The sequence below is a fragment of the Oncorhynchus nerka genome, linkage group LG26, assembly GCF_034236695.1.
Source record: "Oncorhynchus nerka isolate Pitt River linkage group LG26, Oner_Uvic_2.0, whole genome shotgun sequence".
In the NCBI taxonomy this organism is placed as follows: domain Eukaryota; kingdom Metazoa; phylum Chordata; class Actinopteri; order Salmoniformes; family Salmonidae; genus Oncorhynchus; species Oncorhynchus nerka.
In genome coordinates, this window is record NC_088421.1 from 44,218,567 (window position 1) to 44,243,134 (window position 24,568).

The 24,568-nt window shown below is 47.2% G+C and overlaps 1 protein-coding gene across 1 annotated transcript in view; it reads right to left on the minus strand.

Annotated features, from left to right (window-relative positions):
- Positions 1 to 24,568, minus strand: part of LOC115103527 (myosin-11-like) — a 93,116-nt gene that overhangs the window by 25,047 nt on the left and 43,501 nt on the right. Inside the window, exons 15-34 of the mRNA XM_065010785.1 lie at positions 20,781 to 20,933; positions 19,877 to 20,050; positions 18,962 to 19,135; positions 17,091 to 17,205; positions 15,257 to 15,450; positions 15,008 to 15,129; positions 14,810 to 14,879; positions 13,394 to 13,554; positions 12,811 to 12,919; positions 12,509 to 12,640; positions 11,534 to 11,740; positions 10,257 to 10,394; positions 9,675 to 9,798; positions 9,267 to 9,438; positions 8,986 to 9,053; positions 6,874 to 7,018; positions 5,102 to 5,246; positions 3,910 to 4,116; positions 1,852 to 1,956; positions 153 to 305 (exon numbers count right to left, since the gene is read on the minus strand). Of these exons, the coding sequence (XP_064866857.1) occupies positions 153 to 305; positions 1,852 to 1,956; positions 3,910 to 4,116; positions 5,102 to 5,246; positions 6,874 to 7,018; positions 8,986 to 9,053; positions 9,267 to 9,438; positions 9,675 to 9,798; positions 10,257 to 10,394; positions 11,534 to 11,740; positions 12,509 to 12,640; positions 12,811 to 12,919; positions 13,394 to 13,554; positions 14,810 to 14,879; positions 15,008 to 15,129; positions 15,257 to 15,450; positions 17,091 to 17,205; positions 18,962 to 19,135; positions 19,877 to 20,050; positions 20,781 to 20,933 (2,868 nt within the window). The remainder of the gene's footprint in view (positions 1 to 152; positions 306 to 1,851; positions 1,957 to 3,909; positions 4,117 to 5,101; positions 5,247 to 6,873; positions 7,019 to 8,985; positions 9,054 to 9,266; positions 9,439 to 9,674; positions 9,799 to 10,256; positions 10,395 to 11,533; positions 11,741 to 12,508; positions 12,641 to 12,810; positions 12,920 to 13,393; positions 13,555 to 14,809; positions 14,880 to 15,007; positions 15,130 to 15,256; positions 15,451 to 17,090; positions 17,206 to 18,961; positions 19,136 to 19,876; positions 20,051 to 20,780; positions 20,934 to 24,568) is intronic.

A 24,568-nucleotide genomic window follows, 5' to 3' on the forward strand; every position in this document is an offset into this window, starting at 1 on the left:
TTGAGACTGGAGGCCTGTCTGACCTGCATGTTGAGACTGACCTGCATGTTGAGACTGGAGGCCTGTCTCTCTACTGACCTGCATGTTGAGGTTGGAGGCCTGTCTCTCTACTGACCTGCATGTTGAGGCTGGAGGCCTGTCTCTGTACTGACCTGCATGTTGAGGCTGGAGGCCTGTCTCTCCACTCCTCTCTTGGCCTCTGTCTCTTCCTCCAGCTGTTCGAGAAGGTTGTTCCTGTCTTCCTCTGTCTGGCGAAGACGACCTGACAGGTTCAGCTTCTGACGAGTCTCCTCTGACAACAACTCCTGGAGGGGGAGGGGAGAGAGAGGGGGGAGAGAGGGAGGAGAGAGAGGGAGGAGAGAGGGGGGGGAGAGAGGAGGAGAGGGGGGGAGAGAGGAGAGAGAGGGGGAGAGGAGGAGAAAGGGAGAGGGGGAGAGGGGGAGAGAGGAGGAGAGGGGGAGAGAGGAGAGGGGGAGAGGAGGAGAAAGGGAGAGAGGGGGAGAGGGGGAGAGAGGGGAGGGGAGAGAGGAGGAGAAAGGGAGAGAGGGGGGAGAGAGGAGGAGAAAGGGAGAGAGGGGGGAGAGGGAAACAGATAAACATAAACAGGTTGTGGTAGTGTGTTGTCTCTGTTTATCTGTCACTCCGAGAAGGTTTCCCTGTCAGCTGAACATCCCATATCTATTCAGTCTTTCCCCTACCAGTTGTTCTGTGAAGTAAGTCAGAGAGTCCTGTAGGTCTGAGTCCTGTAGGTCTGAGTCTCACCCGAGAGTCCTGTAGGTCTGAGTCTCAACCGAGAGTCCTGTAGGTCTGAGCCTCACCCGATAGTCCTGTAGGTCTGAGTCTCACCCGAGAGTCCTGTAGGTCTGAGTCCTGTAGGTCTGAGTCCTGTAGGTCTGAGTCTCACCCGAGAGTCCTGTATAGGTCTGAGTCTCAACCGAGAGTCCTGTAGGTCTGAGTCCTGTAGGTCTGAGTCCTGTAGGTCTGAGTCTCACCCGATAGTCCTGTAGTTCTGAGTCTCACCCGAGAGTCCTGTAGGTCTGAGTCTCACCCGAGAGTCCTGTAGGTCTGAGTCCTGTAGGTCTGAGTCTCACCCGAGAGTCCTGTAGGTCTGAGTCTCACCCGAGAGTCCTGTAGGTCTGAATCTCACCCGAGAGTCCTGTAGGTCTGAGTCTCACCCGAGAGTCCTGTAGGTCTGAGTCTCACCCGAGAGTCCTGTAGGTCTGAGTCCTGTAGGTCTGAGTCTCACCTGAGAGTCCTGTAGGTCTGAGTCTCACCCGAGATTCCTGTAGGTCTGAGTCTCACCTGAGAGTCCTGTAGGTCTGAGTCTCACCTGAGAGTCCTGTAGGTCTGAGTCTCACCTGAGAGTCCTGTAGGTCTGAGTCTCACCTGAGAGTCCTGTAGGTCTGAGTCTCACCTGAGAGTCCTGTAGGTCTGAATCTCACCTGAGAGTCCTGTAGGTCTGAGTCTCACCCGAGAGTCCTGTAGGTCTGAGTCCTGTAGGTCTGAGTCTCACCTGAGAGTCCTGTAGGTCTGAGTCTCACCCGAGATTCCTGTAGGTCTGAGTCTCACCTGAGAGTCCTGTAGGTCTGAGTCTCACCTGAGAGTCCTGTAGGTCTGAGTCTCACCTGAGAGTCCTGTAGGTCTGAGTCTCACCTGAGAGTCCTGTAGGTCTGAGTCTCACCTGAGAGTCCTGTAGGTCTGAGTCTCACCTGAGAGTCATGTAGGTCTGAGTCCTGTAGGTCTGAGTCTCACCTGAGAGTCCTGTAGGTCTGAGTCTCACCTGAGAGTCCTGTAGGTCTGAGTCTCACCTGAGAGTCCTGTAGGTCTGAGTCCTGTAGGTCTGAGTCTCACCTGAGAGTCATGTAGCTGGGACCCCAGACTGACCAGGTCTTTACTCAGTTTAATGTTCTTCCCCTCCACCTCATTCAGCAGACCGCTCACACTGTCCAACTCAGACTGGAACAGAGGGATGAGAGAAGAAGGGGATGAGAGAAGAAGGGGATGAGAGGAGAAGTGGATGAGAGAAGACGGGGAAAGAAGAAGTGAATGGGAGAAAAGAGTAGCAGGTTGTCACAAACATGAAATAATAAATGATGATGTCTGTAATCATGTAAATATAAACACACCAAAATCTGCTCCTTCATCCCCAGGTCCTTGCTGTAAACCACAATACGTTCTCAGTCAACTTACCAGGTAAACACCAGGGGTAAGAGACGCCATGGTGTTCAATGACTGTTGTATTTCTGGGCTGTTGTTTAGCGTTCTCAGTCAACTTACCAGGTAAACACCAGGGGTAAGAGACGCCATGGTGTTCAATGACTGTTGTATTTCTGGGCTGTTGTTTAGCGTTCTCAGTCAACTTACCAGGTGAACACCAGGGGTAAGAGACGCCATGGTGTTCAATGACTGTTGTATTTCTGGGCTGTTGTTTAGCGTTCTCAGTCAACTTACCAGGTGAACACCAGGGGTAAGAGACGCCATAGTGTTCAATGACTGTTGTATTTCTGGGCTGTTGTTTAGCGTTCTCAGTCAACTTACCAGGTAAACACCATGGTGGGGTAAGCTGTTGAGTCAACTTACCAGGTGAACACCCATGGTGTGTTGTATTTCAATGACTGTTGTATTTCTGGGCTGTTGTTTAGCGTTCTCAGATGGGTCACCCATACATAGAGGACAGCTGTACTAAGGACAACCCCCTGCTCAACACCCATACATAGAGGACAGTTGTACTAAGGACAACCCCCTGCTCAACACCCATACATAGAGGACAGCTGTACTAAGGACAACCCCCTGCTCAACACCCATACATAGAGGACAGTTGTACTAAGGACAACCCCTGCTCAACACCCATACATAGAGGACAGTTGTACTAAGGACAACCCCCTGCTCAACACCCATACATAGAGGACAGTTGTACTAAGGACAACCCCCTGCTCAACACCCATACATAGAGGACAGTTGTACTAAGGACAACCCCCTGCTCAACACCCATACATAGAGGACAGTTGTACTAAGGACAACCCCCTGCTCAACACCCATACATAGAGGACAGTTGTACTAAGGACAACCCCCTGCTCAACACCCATACATAGAGGACAGTTGTACTAAGGACAACCCCCTGCTCAACACCCATACATAGAGGACAGTTGTACTAAGGACAACCCCCTGCTCAACACCCATACATAGAGGACAGTTGTACTAAGGACAACCCCCTGCTCAACACCCATACATAGAGGACAGTTGTACTAAGGACAACCCCCTGCTCAACACCCATACATAGAGGACAGTTGTACTAAGGACAACCCCTGCTCAACACCCCTAGAGGACAGTTGTCAACAACCTCAACACCCATACATAGAGGACAGTTGTACTAAGGACAACCCCCTGCTCAACACCCATACATAGAGGACAGTTGTACTAAGGACAACCCCCTGCTCAACACCCATACATAGAGGACAGTTGTACTAAGGACAACCCCCTGCTCAACACCCATACACAGAGGACAGCTGTACTAAGGACAACCCCCTGCTCAACACCCATACATAGAGGACAGTTGTACTAAGGACAACCCCCTGCTCGTGTTTCAGGTCTTAAACGTTTGTCATTATTATTTCCATCTGACATGTGATGTGGTACAGATGTAGGATATTAATTTGATCACCCTGTTGCAGGATACATTTTCTGCAAACGTGTCGTGTATTTGAGGTTTAAAAAAGTTGAACTAATTTCCACTTTGGAGTTTCAGACTTGATTTTCCCTTACGAAAAATGTATCAACCCCTACTAAAATGTCCATTAATTACAATCCACATAATAATTCAAATTTCCTGTTACTGCGGGATTATTTTCCTGCTGTAGCAAACTGGTTCAAATTAAGATCCTACATCTGTAGCCAGTGTACGCTACTCACGGTCAATTTAGAGACTCGTTCTCCCAGCTCCCCCCTCTGTCTCTCGCTGTCGTTGTAGCGCGACTGCAAGTCTGACAGCTGACCTTCGACCTTCTTCCTCTTGTGCTCCACCTCCTGCTTGGCGTTGGCCAATGAGTGGAGGTCTGCGCTGAGGTCAGATGACTCCTTCTCCAATCCCTGCTTAGCCTTCTCCAGACTGGCTCGCACCTGGGGAGAGAAGGGAGGGTTGGGAGAGACGGGAGGGTGTGAGGAGTGGGGAGGGACAGGAAGGTGTGAGGAGTGGGGAGAGAAGGGAGGGTGGAGGGGATGAGGGAGTGGGGAGGGTCAGGAGGGTGTGAGGGAGTGGGGAGGGTCAGGAGGGTGTGAGGGAGTAGGGAGAGAAGGGAAGGTGGAGGGGATGAGGGAGTGGAGAGAGACGGGAGGGTGGAGGGAATGAGGGAGTGGAGGGAGGGTGGAGGGAATGAGGGAGTGGGGAGAGAAGGGAGGGTGGAGGGAATGAGGGAGTGGGGAGGGACAGGAAGGTGTGAGGAGTGGGGAGAGAAGGGAGGGTGGAGGGGATGAGGGAGTGGGGAGAAAAGGGAGGGTGGAGGGAATGAGGGAGTGGAGAGGGTCAGGAGGGTGAGGGGAGGGGAGAGAAGGGAGGGTGGAGGGGATGAGGGAGTGGGGAGGGTCAGGAGGGTGTGAGGGGAGGGGAGAGGAGAGAAGGGAGGGTGGAGGGGATGAGGGAGTGGGGAGGGTCAGGAGGGTGTGAGGGAGTAGGGAGAGAAGGGAGGGTGTGAGGGAATGAGGGAGAGAAGGGAGGGTATGAGGGAATGAGGGAGTGGGAGAGAAGGGAGGGTGGAGGGGATGAGGGAGTGGGGAGGGTCAGGAGGGTGTGAGGGGAGGGGAGAGAAGGGAGGGTGGAGGGGATGAGGGAGTGGGGAGGGTCAGGAGGGTGTGAGGGAGTAGGGAGAGAAGGGAGGGTGTGAGGGAATGAGGGAGAGAAGGGAGGGTGTGAGGGAATGAGGGAGTGGGAGAGAAGGGAGGGTGTGAGGGAATGAGGGAGTGGGAGAGAAGGGAGGGTGTGAGGGAGTAGGGAGAGAAGGGAGAGTGGAGGGAATGAGGGAGAGACGGGAGGGTGTGAGGGAGTGTGTTTACTTTGTGTGTGTGTGTGTGTGTGTGTTCCCATGCAGGCGTCAGGTGTGTGTGTTACCCTCTTGGCCTGCTCCAGTTGTTCAGACAGTTCCTCAACAGTCTGTGTGTGTTTCTGTCTCATCTCCTGGACCTGAGCTTCATGGTTCCTCCCTTCCTCCTCCATCACCTTCTTCAACATGGCAACCTCCTGCTCTCGCTTCGTCCTGGAGAACACAACACACAGCAACCATCAGTGTGTGTGTCCCAATTGGAGCCGCACCGTAGTTCCTGCTGTGCAGCGGTGGAATCCAGTGGTGTCCTCTAGAGGTCACTAGAGGTCAAACTGAGACTATGGTCAGGATGTGGTGTCCTCTAGAGGTCACTAGAGGTCAAACTGAGCCGTATGGTCAGGACGTGGTGTCCTCTAGAGGTCAAACTGAGACCGTATGGTCAGGATGTGGTGTCCTCTAGAGGTCACTAGAGGTCAAACTGAGTCCGTATGGTCAGGATGTGGTGTCCTCTAGACGGTCACTAGAGGTCAAACTGACACCGTATGGTCAGGATGTGGTGTCCTCTAGAGGTTACTAGAGGTCAAACTGACACCGTATGGTCAGGATGTGGAGTCCTCTAGAGGTCACTAGAGGTCAAACTGACACCGTATGGTCAGGATGTGGAGTCCTCTAGAGGTCACTAGAGGTCAAACTGAGCCGTATGGTCAGGACGTGGTGTCCTCTAGAGGTCAAACTGAGACCGTATGGTCAGGATGTGGTGTCCTCTAGAGGTCACTAGAGGTCAAACTGACACCGTATGGTCAGGATGTGGAGTCCTCTAGAGGTCACTAGAGGTCAAACTGAGCCATATGGTCAGGATGTGGTGTCCTCTAGACGGTCACTAGAGGTCAAACTGACACCGTATGGTCAGGATGTGGTGTCCTCTAGAGGTCAAACTGAGACCGTATGGTCAGGATGTGGTGTCCTCTAGAGGTAACTAGAGGTCAAACTGAGACCGTATGGTCAGGATGTGGTGTCCTCTAGACGGTCACTAGAGGTCAAACTGACACCGTATGGTCAGGTCGTGGTGTCCTCTAGAGGTCACTAGAGGTCAAACTGAGACCGTATGGTCAGGATGTGGTGTCCTCTAGAGGTCAAACTGAGACCGTATGGTCAGGATGTGGTGTCCTCTAGAGGTCACTAGAGGTCAAACTGAGACCGTATGGTCAGGATGTGAAGTCCTCTAGAGGTCAAACTGAGACCGTATGGTCAGGATGTGGTGTCCTCTAGAGGTTACTAGAGGTCAAACTGAGCCGTATGGTCAGGATGTGGGGTCCTCTAGAGGTTACTAGAGGTCAAACTGAGCCGTATGGTCAGGATGTGGGGTCCTCTAGAGGTCAAACTGAGACCGTATGGTCAGGATGTGGTGTCCTCTAGAGGTCACTAGAGGTCAAACTGAGACCGTATGGTCAGGATGTGAAGTCCTCTAGAGGTCAAACTGAGACCGTATGGTCAGGATGTGGTGTCCTCTAGAGGTCAAACTGAGACCGTATGGTCAGGATGTGGTGTCCTCTAGAGGTTACTAGAGGTCAAACTGAGCCATATGGTCAGGATATGGGGTCCTCTAGAGGTCAAACTGAGACCGTATGGTCAGGATGTGGTGTCCTCTAGAGGTCAAACTGAGACCGTATGGTCAGGATGTGGTGTCCTCTAGAGATCACTAGAGGTCAAACTGAGACCGAATGGTCAGGATGTGGGGTCCTCTAGAGGTCAAACTGAGACCGTATGGTCAGGATGTGGTGTCCTCTAGAGGTCAAACTGAGAGAGTCAGGACGTGGTGGTGACCGTGACCAGACCGTACCGTAGCTCCTGCTGTGCGGCGGTGGTGTCCAGAGTGTCTTCCAGCTCAGACCTCAGAGCGTTCAGCTCCTCTCCCAGGTCTCTGCAGGCTGCATCAGCCCTCCTCCTGGCAGCCCCCTCTGACTCCAGGTCCTCCTGGATCTCACCTATTGATCACATACACACACACACACATATGACCAGAGAACACACACACACACACATATGACCAGAGAACACACACACACACACATATGACCAGCGAACACACACACACACACACACACACACACACACACACACACACACACACACACACACACACACACACACACACACACACACACACACACACACACACACACACACACATATGACCAGAGAACACCCAGACGGGACGCTATTCCTCATGTAGTGCACTGCCTTTGAGCAGGTTAGCAGTTTCCATCATGGATGTTGTTCTGGAGCAGCTCTGCAGAGTGGTCATTACCCTAACCTTAGCTGGCACAGGCACAAACGTCTGACTTTAAACCCTTAACCACACTGCTAACCCTAACCTTAACCACACTGCTAACCCTAACCTTAACCACACTGCTAACCCTAACCTTAACCACACTGCTAACCCTAACCTTAACCACACTGCTAACCCTAACCTTAACCACACTGCTAACCCTAACCACACTGCTAACCCTAACCTTAACCACACTGCTAACCCTAACCTTAACCACACTGCTAACCCTAACCTTAACCACACTGCTAACCTTAATGCCTAACCTTAACCACACTGCTAACCCTAACCTTAACCACACTGCTAACCCTAACCTTAACCACACTGCTAACCTTAACCACACTGCTAACCCTAACCTTAACCACACTGCTAACCTTAATGCCTAACCTTAACCACACTGCTAACCCTAACCTTAACCACACTGCTAACCCTAACCTTAACCACACTGCTAACCCTAACCACACTGCTAACCCTAACCTTAACCACACTGCTAACTCTAACCACACTGCTAACCCTAACCTTAACCACACTGCTAACCCTAACCTTAACCACACTGCTAACCCTAACCACACTGCTAACCCTAACCTTAACCACACTGCTAACCCTAACCTTAACCACACTGCTAACCCTAACCTTAACCACACTGCTAACCCTAACCACACTGCTGACCCTAACCTTAACCACACTGCTGACCCTAACCTTAACCACACTGCTAACCCTAACCTTAGCCACACTGCTAACCTTAACCACACTGCTAACCCTAACCTTAACCACACTGCTAACCCTAACCTTAACCACACTGCTAACCCTAACCTTAACCACACTGCTAACCCTAACCTTAACCACACTGCTAACCCTAACCATAACCACACTGCTAACCCTAACCTTAGCCACACTGCTAACCCTAACCACACTGCTAACCCTAACCTTAACCACACTGCTAACCCTAACCTTAACCACACTGCTAACCCTAACCTTAACCACACTGCTAACCTTAATGCCTAACCTTAAATTAAGACCAAAAACCTACATTTTTTCCCAGTAATTTTTTACAATAAAGACAATTTAGGACGAGACTCATCCCAATAAACGCTCAGTTCTACCTCAAGGACAAGACTCATCCCAATCAACGCTCAGTTGTACCTCAAGGGCGAGACTCATCCCAATCAACGCTCAAGGATGAGACTCATCCCAATCAATGCTCAGTTCTACCTCAAGGACCAGACTCATCCCAATCAACGCTCAGTTCTACCTCAAGGACCAGACTCATCCCAATCAACGCTCAGTTCTACCTCAAGGACCAGACTCATCCCAATCAACGCTCAGTTCTACCTCAAGGACCAGACTCATCCCAATCAACGCTCAGTTCTACCTCAAGGACCAGACTCATCCCAATCAATGCTCAGTTCTACCTCAAGGACCAGACTCATCCCAATCAACGCTCAGTTCTACCTCAACGACCAGACTCATCCCAATCAACGCTCAGTTCTACCTCAAGGACGAGACTCATCCCAATCAACGCTCAGTTCTACCTCAAGGACGAGTTCTACCCCAATCAACGCCAACCTGCTACCTTTGACCCTTGCGGGTGTCTTTTGGGACACCCTTCCTTGACATGGATCTCACCTAGCAGCCCCTCCAGCTCCCTGACACGACGCACCGCAGCAACACATGCAGCAGACTCCTCTTCCAACCTGACAGAGAGAGAGAGAGAGAGAGAGAGAGAGATTTAGGGCATGAGAAATAATAGCTATTTTATGTGTGTAGATATGCCTAATAACGGTTAGGATTGTGAACGTACAGTCTCTCTCAACTCTTTAACTCTTTGTCAAGTGTGTTTATATGTTCCTGGATAATAAAGCTACTGATTGAAGATAGTTCATCCCTGATGATCTGGGATTGATTACCTGGCCTGTGTGGCCAGTAGCTCCTCCTCCTTGGTGGCGAGCTGTGCTCTGAGCTCGGCTATCTGGGCCTGCAGGTCGGCCAGCTGCTCCTGGAGATCAGCCAGCTCCGTCTCCAGCTTCCTCTTGGCCTTCTCCACATCCTGCCTGCCCTTCTCCTCCTTCTTCATACGCACTGAGGAAGAGGAGGAGGAAGAGGGAAAGGAATCGTCATCATCATCTATAGCAGAAGTAGACTGATGCATTCTCGGAGAGTGTGTAAGCTTTGTTCAGCTTTTATCCCAGTCCTAACACACCAGATTCAACCAATTAAGGTCTAAATGAAAGACAGATAATTGGCTGATTACTGACTGACTGATTGATGCCAGGGGTGAGAGGTCAGGGGTTAGAGGTCAGAGGTGAGTAACTCACCCTCCAGGTCTGAGATCATAGACTCATGTTTGTTCTTCAGCTTGGTCAGGTTCTTAGACTTCTCCTCTTCCTCAGCCAGGTTAGAGCTGGAGTCTGCTATTCTCTCCTCCAACAGTTTACGCTCCTGAAGAACAACGGAGAAAAGAGAGAAAGGTCAGGGTTCAGAGGTGAGGGGTCAGGGACTGTGCTATTCTCTCCTCCAACAGTTTACGCTCCTGAAGAACAACGGATAAAAGAGAGAAAGGTCAGGGTTCAGAGGTGAGGGGTCAGGGATTTTGCTATTCTCTCCTCCAACAGTTTACGCTCCTGAAGAACAACGGATAAAAGAGAGAAAGGTCAGGGTTCAGAGGTGAGGAGTCAGGGACTGTACTACTCTCTCCTCCAACAGCTTAGGCTCCTGAATAACAACACACAGCAGGGAGAAAGGTTAATCAGAGGTCAGAGGAGAGGGGTCAGGGACTGAGTGCTACATGCTCCTTCAACAGCTCAAGTTGCTGAGGAACAGGAGAACAGGGAGGAAGATCGGTGGGTGGGTAGGTGGGTGAATGGTGTTTATTGAGACAGGGGTGGAGAACAACACACCTTGAGTAGTTTGTTATTCTGGTCCTCCATGATGACAACGTCCTCCTCCAGTTTCTTGACCTTCCCCTCAACAGTCACCTTCTCCAGCTGCAGCTTCTGACGAGAGTCCTCCTCCTCTGACAGATGGGCCTCCATGGCCTAAAACACAGAGAGGAGAAAGGGATGAAGAGGAAAGAGAGAGAGGGACAGGGAGGGGCAATAATATATAGGATAAGAGTTTGTGTGTTTTCTGTTCCCAAATATAATGTTTTAATAAAGGTTAGGTGATACAATCACAATGTTTCAACCCACATGGTCTCTGTCACTCCACCTGACCCACAACAGGACCTCCATCTGACCCACAACAGGGCCTTCACCTGACCCACAACAGGGCCTCCACCTGACCCACAACAGGACCTCCACCTGACCCACAACAGGACCTTTACCTGACTCACAACAGGGCCTCCACCTGACCCACAACAGGACCTCCACCTGACCCACAACAGGACCTTTACCTGACCCACAACAGGACCTCCACCTGACCCACAACAGGGCCTTCACCGGACCCACAACATGACCTTTACCTGACCCACAACAGGGCCTCCACCTGACCCACAACAGGACCTCCACCTGACCCACAACAGGACCTTTACCTGACCCACAACAGGGCCTCCACCTGACCCAAAACAGGACCTCCACCTGACCCACAACAGGACCTTTACCTGACCCACAACAGGGCCTCCACCTGACCCACAACAGGGCCTCCACCTGACCCACAACAGGACCTCCACCTGACCCACAACAGGACCTTTACCTGACCCACAACAGGACCTTTACCTGACCCACAACAGGACCTCCACCTGACCCACAACAGGACCTCCACCTGACCCACAACAGGACCTTTACCTGACCCACAACAGGACCTTTACCTGACCCACAACAGGACCTTTACCTGACCCACAACAGGACCTCCACCTGACCCACAACAGGACCTCCACCTGACCCACAACAGGGCCTTCACCGGACCCACAACAGGACCATATGATCCACAACAGGGTCACATGATCCACAACAGGGCCTTACATCTATACCAGTCTATGGATAAGGACAGAGCACAGTCAATCCACCATCCCCTAACTTCAGCATTTCCCAACCAGAAATCAAAGGAAGTCAATGAACCCGGTAATATCCATATTAGCATTTCATGCCAAAGTTTCTGATTTTGTCCATTTTGACTCATCACTGATATACCAGAGTTGAAAAGGTCATCGCTTGGTAGCCATTTTGGATCTGTCCACCTGTAGTTGCTGCTGCATGTCCTTCCTCTCCTGCTGCAGCTGTGTGGCTCTCTCCTCCTCTTCCTCCAGCCGCGACTCCATCTCATGGAGCACCTCCTCCAGCTCCTGCTTCTTGACCTCCAGACGAACCCTCATCTCCTCTGCCTCAGCATACAACTCTGTCTCCGCCTGAAGCTTCTGCTCCAGTTTAGCTCGCTCCTCTACTACCTAGAGAGAGAGAGAGTCAGAGAGAGAGAGAGAGAGAGACAGAGAGGGTGTGTGTGTGTGTCTCCACCTCACCTGTATTTTTTTAAATTTTACCTTTATTTAACCAGGCAAGTCAGTTAAGAACACATTCTTATTTTCAATGACGGCCTGGGACCAGTGGGTTAACTGCCTGTTCAGGGGCAGAACGACAGATTTGTACCTTGTCAGCTCGGGGGTTTGAACTCGCAACCTTCCGGTTACTAGTCCAACGCTCTAACCACTAGGCTACCCTGCCGCCCCAACACTCAGTTCTACCACACTGTGTGTGTGTGTGTGTGTCTCTACCTCACTTGTATGTGTGTGTGTGTGTGTGTCTCTACCGCACTTGTATGTGTGTGTGTGTGTGTGTGTGTGTGTTTGTGTGTGTGTGTGTGTGTGTGTATCTCCACTTCACCTGTGTGTGTGTGTGTCTCCACTTCATGTGTGTGTGTGTGTGTGTCTCCACTTCATGTGTGTGTGTGTGTGTGTCTCCACTTCATGTGTGTGTGTGTGTCTCGGCCTTACCTGTGTGCGTGTGTGTCTCCACTTCACCTGTGTGTGTGTGTGTGTGTGTGTCTCCACTTCGTGTGTGTGTGTGTGTGTGTGTCTCCACTTCGTGTGTGTGTGTGTGTCTCCACTTCATGTGTGTGTGTGTGTCTCCACTTCATGTGTGTGTGTCTCCACTTCATGTGTGTGTGTGTGTGTGTGTGTGTGTGTGTGTGTGTGTGTGTGTGTGTGTGTCCACTTCACCTGTGTGTGTTTCTGGGAGATCTCCTTCAGTTCCACCTGGCTCTTCTGAGCCAGATCCTTGGCAGACTTCAGCTCCTCTTCCTTCTGACCCATTTCTTCTTCCTGTCGCGTCACCTGGAGGAGGGGCTTCACCTGCGGGACGACCAATCAACGTTTACATAAGAGCTGATGTCAAAACAAATCAACCAATCAAAACTATGATATACTCAACAAGTGATGGATGTGGCAGAACATCAACATGTGTGTGTATGATGTGTGTGTGTGTGTGTGTGTGTATGTGTGTGTGTGTGTGTGATGTGTACCTTGGTGAACAGCCTCCACCACTGCCAGTTCTTCAGGACCAGGTAGACGGCACAGTTCCTCTGAATCACCTTCATAGCAGTCAGCTGGGCCTGACGCTTACTAAACGCTCTGTGGACAGAAGTCTCATCAGAGTGTGTCTGCTATCATGCTGCTGTGGGCGCGACTGGCAACGCTACCTCACGGGTATCAGAGTGTGTCTGCTATCATGCTGCTGTGGGCGCGACTGGCAACGCTACCTCACGGGTATCAGAGTGTGTCTGCTATCATGCTGCTGTGGGCGCGACTGGCAACGCTACCTCACGGGTATCAGAGTGTGTCTGCCATCATGCTGCTGTGGGCGCTACTGGCAACGCTACCTCACGGGTATCAGAGTGTGTCTGCTATCATGCTGCTGTGGGCGCGACTGGCAACGCTACCTCACGGGTGTAATGTGTCGATGTGAGGGTCCCGGTGTGTGGAGCCCAGGCTGGAAACAACACTGTTACACTAACCTACTGGCAACGCTACCTCACGGGTGTAATGTGTCGATGTGAGGGTCCCGGTGTGTGGAGCCCAGGCTGGAAACAACACTGTTTCACTAACCGGCGAGACAGGAAGCTCCTAGCGTGGGCCTGGAAGGCGATGATGACCACGGTCAGTTTAAGGTCCCTCTCCTCCTCCAGCTGGGCTAACACTCCTGTTCTGAAGAACATCTTACTCTGACCGATACGGAACAGATTAGGGTCCAGGTCCAGGTGCTTCATCTGGAGAGGAAGTCATAACATCTTTATCGTGACACCTTTATCATGACACCTTTATCGTGACACCTTTATTGTGACACCGTTATCACGACACCTTTATCGTGGCACCTTTATCATGACACCTTTATCATGACACCTTTATCACGACACCTTTATCGTGACACCTTTATCTTAACACCTTTATTGTGACACCTTTATCTGAACACCTTTATTGTGACACCTTTATCTGAACACCTTTATCGTGACACCTTTATCTTAACACCTTTATTGTGACACCTTTATCTGAACACCTTTATCGTGACACCTTTATCTGAACACCTTTATTGTGACACCTTTATCGTGACACCTTTATTGTGACACCTTTATCGTGACACCTTTATTGTGACACCTTTATTGTGACACCTTTATCGTGACACCTTTATCGTGCCACCTTTATTGTGACACCTTTATTGTGACACCTTTATCCGAACACCTTTATTGTGACACCTTTATTGTGACACCTTTATTGTGACACCTTTATAGTGACACCTTTATTGTGACACCTTTATCGTGCCACCTTTATCGTGCCACCTTTATTGTGACACCTTTATTGTGCCACCTTTATCGTGCCACCTTTATCGTGCCACCTTTATTGTGACACCTTTATTGTGACACCTTTATCGTGCCACCTTTATCGTGCCACCTTTATTGTGACACCTTTATTGTGACACCTTTATCGTGCCACCTTTATCGTGACACCTTTATCGTGACACCTTTATTGTGACATCTTTATCGTGACACCTTTATCGTGCCACCTTTATCGTGACACCTTTATCCAAACACCTTTATTGTGACACCTTTATCGTGACACCTTTCAACACAAAGGTCCCTTTAGAATAACTCTTTACTTATCCAGAACTAAGGTAGAAACATTTGTCCTATTTAGTTCATTGCTCAACTTTAGGTTTTCTAAAAAGTGCAGGTTCAAATGTGCCAAAAGGTTTTTAGGCTCAGTGACTGTATCAGTTAGATCCACTCAGACGTTTTCAGTTAGAACAACTCAGATGTTTTCAGTTAGAACAACTCAGACGTTTTCAGTTAGATCAACTCAGACGTTTTCAGTTAGATCAACTCAGACGTTTTCAGTTAGATCAACTCAGACGTTATCAGTTAGATCAACTCAGACGTTTTCAGTTAGACCAACTCAGACGTTTTCAGTTAGATCAACTCAGACCTTTCAGTTAGATCCACTCAGACGTTTTCAGTAAGATGAAATCACCATTAGTTGACAAGCCTGTTTCCCGTCCATGAAACCCTTTGGGATGCAGTTGGCTGCTAGGATCTCATAGCTACAAGAAGAGGAAGAGGAAGAAGAGGAAGAAAGAGAGGAAGACAGAAGGAAGAGAACACGTTGTTATGTGTTAACTACACAGACGCAATCGTGGTTCCTTAACGTTGGTGTTGGAACGTTCCTCACCGTTGTCGGAACTCTTGGAACACGATGCGGTTGGGGAAGCCCTGTCTGCAGATACGGATCCCTTCCAGAACCCCGTTACACCTCAACTGTTCCAGAACCAGGTTGGCATCCAGCTTCCCTGCCTACACACACACACAGGAAGAATGAGGGAGAGAGAGAGATCAGGGGTGACTCAAGAGAGAGGAGATGAATTGATGAAACGTATATGAATAGCTGTAAGTGTTTTGGGTAAGGGGGATAGTGTCCTACCCTCTTCTCGTGGTTGGGGATGATACAGCGTATGAAGTTGGGCTGTGTGTTGTTCAACGTGGTCATCAGTTTGCCCAGGGATTCCTTGTAGAGCTGACCCACTGTCCTGAACATGCCCTTCTTAGACTTGGTGGCGCTGGGGGCCGAGCTCTCTGACATCTTGGTAATGGTCTCCAGACCCACCACATGGTCCACTGGAAACAGAACAGGGATTATTCATGATCTCTGAGAAGAGAGGCTAGGGGGGAAGGTGAGAGGCAGGGAGAAAGAGGAGGAGATGAAAGAGAGAGGGAGGGAGAAAGAGGAGGAGATGAAAGAGAGAGGGAGGGAGAAAGAGGAGGAGATGAAAGAGAGAGGGAGGGAGAAAGAGGAGGAGATGAAAGAGAGAGGCAGGGAGAAAGAGGAGGAGATGAAAGAGAGAGGCAGGGAGAAAGAGGAGGAGATGAAAGAGAGAGGCAGGGAGAAAGAGAAGGAGATGAAAGAGAGAGAGAGGGAGGGAGAAAGAGATTAAAGAGAGAGGGAGGGAGAAAGAGGAGGAGATGAAAGAGAGAGGGAGGGAGAAAGAGGAGGAGATGAAAAGAGAGGCAGGGAGAAAGAGGAGGAGATGAAAGAGAAGGCAGGGAGAAAGAGGAGGAGATGAAAGAGAGAGGCAGGGAGAAAGAGGATGAGATGAAAGAGAGAGGGAGGAGAAAGAGGAGGAGATGAAAGAGAGAGGGAGGGAGAAAGAGGAGGAGATGAAAAGAGAGGCAGGGAGAAAGAGGAGGAGATGAAAGAGAGAGGCAGGGAGAAAGAGGAGGAGATGAAAGAGAGAGGCAGGGAGAAAGAGGAGGAGATGAAAGAGAGAGGCAGGGAGAAAGAGGAGGAGATGAAAGAGAGAGGCAGGGAGAAAGAGGATGAGATGAAAGAGAGAGGGAGGGAGAAAGAGGAGGAGATGAAAGAGAGAGGGAGGGAGAAAGAGAGAGGGAGGGAGAAAGAGGAGGAGATGAAAGAGAGAGGCAGGGAGAAAGAGGAGAAGATGAAAGAGAGAGAGAGGGAGAAAGAGGAGGAGATGAAAGAGAGAGGCAGGGAGAAAGAGGAGGAGATGAAAGAGAGAGGGAGGGAGAAAGAGGAGGAGATGAAAGAGAGAGGCAGGGAGAAAGAGAGAGGGAGGGAGAAAGAGGAGGAGATGAAAGAGAGAGGGAGGGAGAAAGAGGAGGAGATGAAAGAGAGAGGGAGGGAGAAAGAGGAGATGAAAGAGAGAGGGAGGGAGAAAGAGGAGGAGATGAAAGAGAGAGGCAGGGAGAAAGAGGAGGAGATGAAAGAGAGAGGCAGGGAGAAAGAGGAGGAGATGAAAGAGAGAGGCAGGGAGAAAGAGGAGGAGATGAAAGAGAGAGGGAGGGAGAAAGAGGAGGAGATGAAAGAGAGAGGGAGGGAGAAAGAGGTGGAGATGAAAGAGAGAGGCAGGGAGAAAGAGGAGGAGATGAAAGAGAGAGGAGGGAGAAAGAGGAGGAGATGAAAGAGAGAGGCAGGGAGAAAGAGGAGGAGATGAAAGAGAGAGGGAGGGAGAAAGAGGAGGAGATGAAAGAGAGAGAGAGGGAGAAAGAGGTGGAGATGAAAGAGAGAGGGAGGGAGAAGAACAGGTGACAGGCAAGAAGGAGAGACTGAATACTGAAGAATACTGATAGGAGTATAGTAAAGTGAATAGGTAGTAGACCAACTGTGCTTGCATCCTAAATAGGACCCTATTCCTTATATACAGTGCACTACTTTTGACCAGAGCGCTATGGGGCCTGGTCTAACGTAGTGTACCACTTAGGGAACAGGGTGCCATTTTGGGACGCTTCCTGTGGCTCACCATCCTTCCAGAGGTCCTGTATGAAGGGGTTGGATGAGTTGTTGAGGAGAGCCGTCACGTTGTCATTCAGAGGGTCCATGTTCTTAGTCAGCCAGTTGGCCCCGTTGTAGTCCACCTATAACACAACCACAACACAACACAACCATAACACAACCACAACCATGTTCTCCTTCAATCAGCTGTCCCCATTGTAGTCCACCTATAACACAATCACGATCATAAAACAACATAACCACAACCACAACATAACCACAACCACAACCACAACACAACCATGTTCTCCGTCAGCCAGCTGGCACTGTTGTAGATCACCTACTGTATAACACAACCACAACACAACATAACCACAACCACAACATAACCACAACCACAACACAACCATGTTCTCCGTCAGCCAGCTGGCACTGTTGTAGATCACCTACTGTATAACACAACCACAACACAACATAACCACAACCACAACACAACATAACCACAACCACAACACAACATAACCACAACACAACCATGTTATTAATCCACCTACATATAATCTCATCTCACCCTGCCAGCCTAGTGGAGAACTCTTCAGACAGAAATATATAATCTCATCTCACCCTGCCAGCCTAGTGGAGAACTCTTCAGACAGAAATATATAATCTCATCTCACCCTGCCAGCCTAGTGGAGAACTCTTCAGACAGAAATATATAATCTCATCTCACCCTGCCGACATAGTGGAGAACTCTTCAGACAGAAATATATAATCTCATCTCACCCTGCCTGCCTAGTGGAGAACTCTTCAGACAGAAATATATAATCTCATCTCACCCTGCCTGCCTAGTGGAGAACTCTTCAGACAGAAATATATAATCTCACTTTGCCGGCCTAGTGGAGAACTCTTCAGACAGAAATATATAATCTCATCTCACCTTGCCGGCCTAGTGGAGAACTCTTCAGACAGAAATATATAATCTCATCTCACCCTGCCGGCCTAGTGGAGAACTCTTCAGACAGAAATATATAATCTCATCTCACCCTGCCGGCCTAGTGGAGAACTCTTCAGACAGAAATATATAATCTCATCTCACCCTGCCGGCCTAGTGGAGAACTCTTCAGACAGAAATATATAATCTCACCTTGCCGGCCTAGTGGAGAACTCTTCAGACAGAAATATATAATCTCATCTCACCTTGCCGGCCTAGTGGAGAACTCTTCAGACAGAAATATATAATCTCATCTCACCCTGCCAGCCTAGTGGAGAACTCTTCAGACAGAAATATATAATCTCATCTCACCTTGCCGGCCTAGTGGAGAACTCTTCAGACAGAAATATATAATCTCACCCTGCCGGCCTAGTGGAGAACTCTTCAGACAGAAATATATAATCTCACCCTGCCAGCCTAGTGGAGAACTCTTCAGACAGAAATATATAATCTCATCTCACCCTACCGGCCTAGTGGAGAACTCTTCAGACAGAAATATATAATCTCATCTCACCTTGCCGGCCTAGTGGAGAACTCTTCAGACAGAAATATATAATCTCATCTCACCTTGCCGGCCTAGTGGAGAACTCTTCAGACAGAAATATATAATCTCACCTTGCCGGCCTAGTGAAGAACTCTTCAGACAGAAATATATAATCTCACCCTGCCGGCCTAGTGGAGAACTCTTCAGACAGAAATATATAATCTCACCCTGCCGGCCTAGTGGAGAACTCTTCAGACAGAAATATATAATCTCACCTTGCCGGCCTAGTGGAGAACTCTTCAGACAGAAATATATAATCTCACCTCACCCTGCCAGCCTAGTGGAGAACTCTTCAGACAGAAATATATAATCTCACCCTGCCAGCCTAGTGGAGAACTCTTCAGACAGAAATATATAATCTCACCTTGCCGGCGTAGTGAAGAACAGAGAAGGCAGTCTTGTCTTTGAGTGATTTGGGTTTGGAGAACTTGCAGTGGGACGTGTGTGTGTTCATCAGCTTCTCAACGAAGGACAAGTCTGTGGCTTTAGGGAACCAGCACTCCTCATCCAACAGAGCCAAGATACCTGGAGGATTGTTCTAGAAGGGTGGGGGAGGGTTAGCTTTAGGGAACCAGCACTCCTCATCCAACAGAGCCAAGATACCTGGAGGATTGTTCTAGAAGGGTGGGGGAGGGTTAGCTTTAGGGAACCAGCACTCCTCATCCAACAGAGCCAAGATACCTGGAGGATTGTTCTAGAAGGGTGGGGGGGAGGGTTAGCTTTAGGAACCAGCACTCCTCATCCAACAGAGCCAAGATACCTGGAGGATTGTTCTAGAAGGGTGGGGGGAGGGTTAGCTTTAGGGAACCAGCACTCCTCATCCAACAGAGCCAAGATACCTGGAGGATTGTTCTAGAAGGGTGGGGGGAGGGTTAGCTTTAGGGAACCAGCACTCCTCATCCAACAGAGCCAAGATACCTGGAGGATTGTTCTAGAAGGGTGGGGGAGGGTTAGATTTAGGAACCAGCACTCCTCATCCAACAGAGCCAAGATACCTGGAGGATTGTTCTAGAAGGGTGGGGGGAGGGTTAGCTTTAGGGAACCAGCACTCCTCATCCAACAGAGCCAAGATACCTGGAGGATTGTTCTAGAAGGGTGGGGGGCGGGTTAGCTTTAGGGAACCAGCACTCCTCATCCAACAGAGTCAAGATACCTGGAGGATTGTTCTAGAAGGGTGGGGGAGGGTTAGCTTTAGAGAACCAGCACCCATCCGTATGTGCATTGCTGTAGGTTCAATGTGTACAGTATGTGTGTGTCTCTGTGTGTGTGTGTGTGTTACCGGTCTCTCGATGAGCTCTATGCAGGGCTGCAGGTCCAGGCCGAAGTCTATGAAGGCCCAGTCGATCCCCTCTCTCTTGTACTCCTCCTGCTCCAGGATGAACATGGTGTGGTTGAACAGCTGCTGCAGACGCTCGTTGGTGTAGTTGATGCACAGCTGCTCAAACGAGTTGTCCTGAGGAGAAGGTACATAGTGGTTTACAAAGAGCTACAGTACCGTGGTAGTCCCTGAGGAGAAGGTTCATAGTGGTTTACAAAGAGCTACAGTACCATGGTAGTCCCTGAGGAGAAGGAGAAGGTACATAGTGGTTGACACAGAGCTACAGTACCGTGGTAGTCCCTGAGGAGAAGGAGAAGGTACATAGTGGTTTACACAGAGCTACAGTACCGTGGTAGTCCCTGAGGAGAAGGAGAAGGTACACAGTGGTTTACACAGGGCTACAGTACCGTGGTAGTCCCTGAGGAGGGGAGATGGGAGAGATGGAATGAACATAGAGGTACTGCTCACCTCATAGTCCTGTACATCAGGTCTGCATCCCAAATTACATCCTATTCCCTATTTAGTGCACTACTTTGACTAGGGCCGTAGGGGTGTTTTTAATTGTGGGATAATAATAATCATAGTAGTTAATGTTCTGGGGAAATGTCCCTTTTGGGAGGTAGATGGGGCTCCCAAATCGCTACATTTACCCATTTTAAATGGTTTAAATTTCAGTAATATAGCAGATGCTCGAATCCAGAGTGAATTACAGTCGTTGGTGCGTCATTTTATTTTACCGGTCCTCCATGGGAATCGAACCCACAACCTTGGCATTGCGATGCTCCATGAGCTACCAACTGGCCTTACGGGACCCCTGCTGAATTCCTTTCTCTGTCAACTTAAAGAGGATGCTCCTCAATCTCACCTCAAAGATTTCGAAGCCAGCGATGTCTAGGATCCCCAGGAATGATGCTCCTTTACGTTTGGCCTTATCCAGAGTCTTATTCACCCTGGCCAGGATCCACCTGAACAACCGCTCATACATGGCCTTCGCTAGGGCCTCGATGGCAAAGTCAGCCTGGGGGAGGGGGAGGGAGAGAGGGAGAGAGGGAGGGAGGGGTAGGGGGAGAGAGGGAGAGGGAGAAGGAGAGAGGGAGGGGTAGAAGGAAAGAGGGAGGGGGAGGAGAGAGGGAGGGGGAGAAGGAGAAAGGGAGGGGAGAAGGAGAGAGGGAGAATGAGAGAGGGAGAGGGAGAAGGAGAGAGGGAGGGGAGAAGGAGAGAGGGAGAGGGAGAATGAGAGAGGGAGAGGGAGAGGGAGAAGGAGAGAGGGAGGGGGAGAAGGAGAGAGGGAGGGGAGGAGAGAGGGAGAGGGAGAAGGAGAGAGGGAGGGAGGGGGAGAAGGAGAAAGGGAGAGGGAGAAGGAGAGAGGGAGGGGAGAAGGAGAGAGGGAGAAGGAGAGAGGGAGAGGGAGAATGAGAGAGGGAGAGGGAGAAGGAGGAGAGGGGGGGAGAAGGAGAGAAGGAGAGGGAGAGAGGGAGGGGAGAATGAGAGAGGGAGAGGGAGAAGGAGAGAGGGAGGGGGAGAAGGAGAGAGGGAGAAGGAGAGAGGGAGGGGGAGAAGGAGAGAGGGAGAGGGAGAAGGAGAGAGGGAGGGGGAGAAGGAGAGAGGGAGAGGGAGAAGGAGAGAGGGAGGGGAGAAGGAGAGAGGGAGACAGTGAGTGTGTGAACCGCCATCTGGTCTGCCTCCACGTACAGCCCTGTCTCTGACTAAAGCTTCCCCCAGAGAAGGGCTATGTACTATAACTACTTATGGCTTCAGATACATTATATGTTGCCAGGTCTCTGTTGAAAATAAGATTAAACTTTTAACTGAACATGTGAGAGGAAGGTATTGTACAATTAAGTTGAATCTAGAATAGAATAGAGTAGAATACAATAGACTAGAGAATAATAAAATAGAGTAGAGTAGAATAGAGTAGAATACAATAGACTAGAGAATAATAAAATAGAGTAGAGTAGAATAGAATAGAGTATAATATAATAGAGTTGAATAGAATAGAGTAGAATATAATAGATTAGTTGAGTAGAGTTAAATAGAGTAGATTAGAATAGAGTAGAGTAGAATGCAATAGACAAGAGAATAATAAAATAGAGTAGAGTAGAATAGCGTTGAGTAGAGTAGAATGGAGTAGAGTTCAATAGAGTAGAATAGAGTAGAATATAATAGATTAGAGATTAATAGAGTAGAGTAGAGTTAAATAGAGTATATTAGACTAGAGTAGGGTAGAATAGAGTATAATATAATTGATTAGAATATAATATAATATAGTAGAATATAATAAATTAGAATATAATAGATTAGAAGAGAGTAGAATATAATAGATTATAGTAGAATAGAGTAGATTAGAATATAGTAAATTAGAATAGAATAGGGTAGAATATAATAGATTAAAATATAATAGATTAGAATATAATATATTATAATATAATAGATTAGAATAGAGTAGAATATAATAGATTATAGTAGAATAGAGTAGATTAGAATAGAGTAAATTAGAATAGAATAGGGTAGAATATAATAGATTAGAATATAATAGATTAGAATATAATATATTAGAATATAATAGATTAGAATAGAGTAGAATATAATAGACTAGAGTTGAATACAGTAGAGTTAAATAGAGTAGATTAGAATACAATAGACAAGAGAATAATAAAATAGAGTAGATTATAGTAGAATAAAGTAGATTAGAATAGAGTAAATTAGAATAGAATAGGGTAGAATATAATAGATTAAAATATAATAGATTAGAAAATAATAGATTAGAATAGAGTAGATTAGAATAGAGTAGAATATAATAGATTAGAATATAATAGATTAGAATAGAGTAGATTAGAATAGAGTAGAATATAATAGATTAGAGTTGAATATAGAGTTAAATAGAGTAGATTAGAATAGAGTAGATTAGAATAGGGTAGAATATAATAGATTAGAATATAATAGATTAGAATAGAGTAGAATATAATATAATATAATAGACTAGAGTTAAATAGAGTAGATTAGAATAGGGTAGAATATAATAGATTAGAATATAATAGATTAGAATAGAGTAGAATATAATAGATTAGAATATAATAGATTAGAATAGAGTAGATTAGAATAGAGTAGAATATAATAGATTAGAATATAATAGATTAGAATAGAGTAGATTAGAATAGAGTAGAATATAATAGATTAGAGTTGAATACAGTAGAGTTAAATAGAGTAGATTAGAATAGAGTAGATTAGAATAGGGTAGAATATAATAGATTAGAATATAATAGATTAGAATAGAGTAGAATATAATATAATATAATAGACTAGAGTTAAATAGAGTAGATTAGAATAGAGTAGATTAGAATTGTGTAGAGTTGAATAGAACATAGTAGAATAGGGTAGAACATAATAGAACATAATAGAGTAGAGTTGAATAGAGTAGAACAGAGTAGAATAGAGTAGTGTTGAATAGAGTAGAATATAGTAGAGAAGACTAGAGGAGAACATAATAGAGTTGATTAAAGAGAAGAAGGGAGTTGAATAGAGTAGATTAGAGTAGTGTATAGTTGAATAAAACAGAATAGAGTAGAATAGAATATAACAGAATAAAGTAGAGTAGAATATAGTACAATATAATAGAGTAGAACATAATAGGATGGAGTCAAACAGAGTTGAATAGAATAGAGCATAATAATAGAATAGAGTAGAGTTGAATAAAATTGGATAGATTACATTAGTTTAGAGTTGAATGTAATAGAGTAGAATGAAGTAGAATATAGTAGAGTTGAATAGAATAGAGCATAATATAACAATAAAGTAGAACCAAAAACAATAGAGTCGAATATAATATAGTAGAATAGAATAGAATAGAGTAGAATATATTTGAATAGAATAGAGTAGAAGAGAGTAGAATAGGGTAGATTAGAGTAGTGAAGAATTGACTAGAACATATTAGAATAGAATAGATTAGAACAGAATCGAAGAGAACAGAAGAGAGTAAGAGTAGATTTGAATAGAATAGTACAGAGTACATTACAGTAAAATAGAGTAGAACAGAATAGAGTAGAACAGAGTAGAATATAATAAAGTAGATTGAATATAATAGAGTAGAGCAGAGTAGACGATAGTAGAATAGAGTAGTAGTAGTTCAATAGAATAAAGTAGAATAGAGTACAAGTACGAGTTGAACAGGGTATAATATAATAGAACAGAAAAGGGTAGAAAATAATCAAGTAGAATAGAACAGAATATAGTAGCATAGAATAGAGTAGAATACAGTAGAAAACAGTAGAATAAAGTAGAATAGAATATAGTAAAGTAGAATTGAGTAGAGTAGAATAGAGTAGAGATGAATAGAATAGAGTAGAACAGAGTAGAGTTGAATAGAGTAGAGTTGAATAGAATAGAGTAAAATATAACAAAGTACAACCGAGTAGAGTAGAATAGAGTAGAGTTGAATAGAATATAACAGAGTAGAGTTGAATAGAGTAGAGTTGAATAGAGTAGAGTTGAACAGAGTAGAGTTGAATAGAATAGAACAGAGTAGAGTTGAATAGAGTAGAGTTGCTTAGAATAGTGTAAAATATAACAAAGTACAACCGAGTAGAATAGAGTAGAGTTGAATAGAGTAGAGTTGAATAGAGTAGAGTTGAATAGAATAGAGTAAAATATAACAAT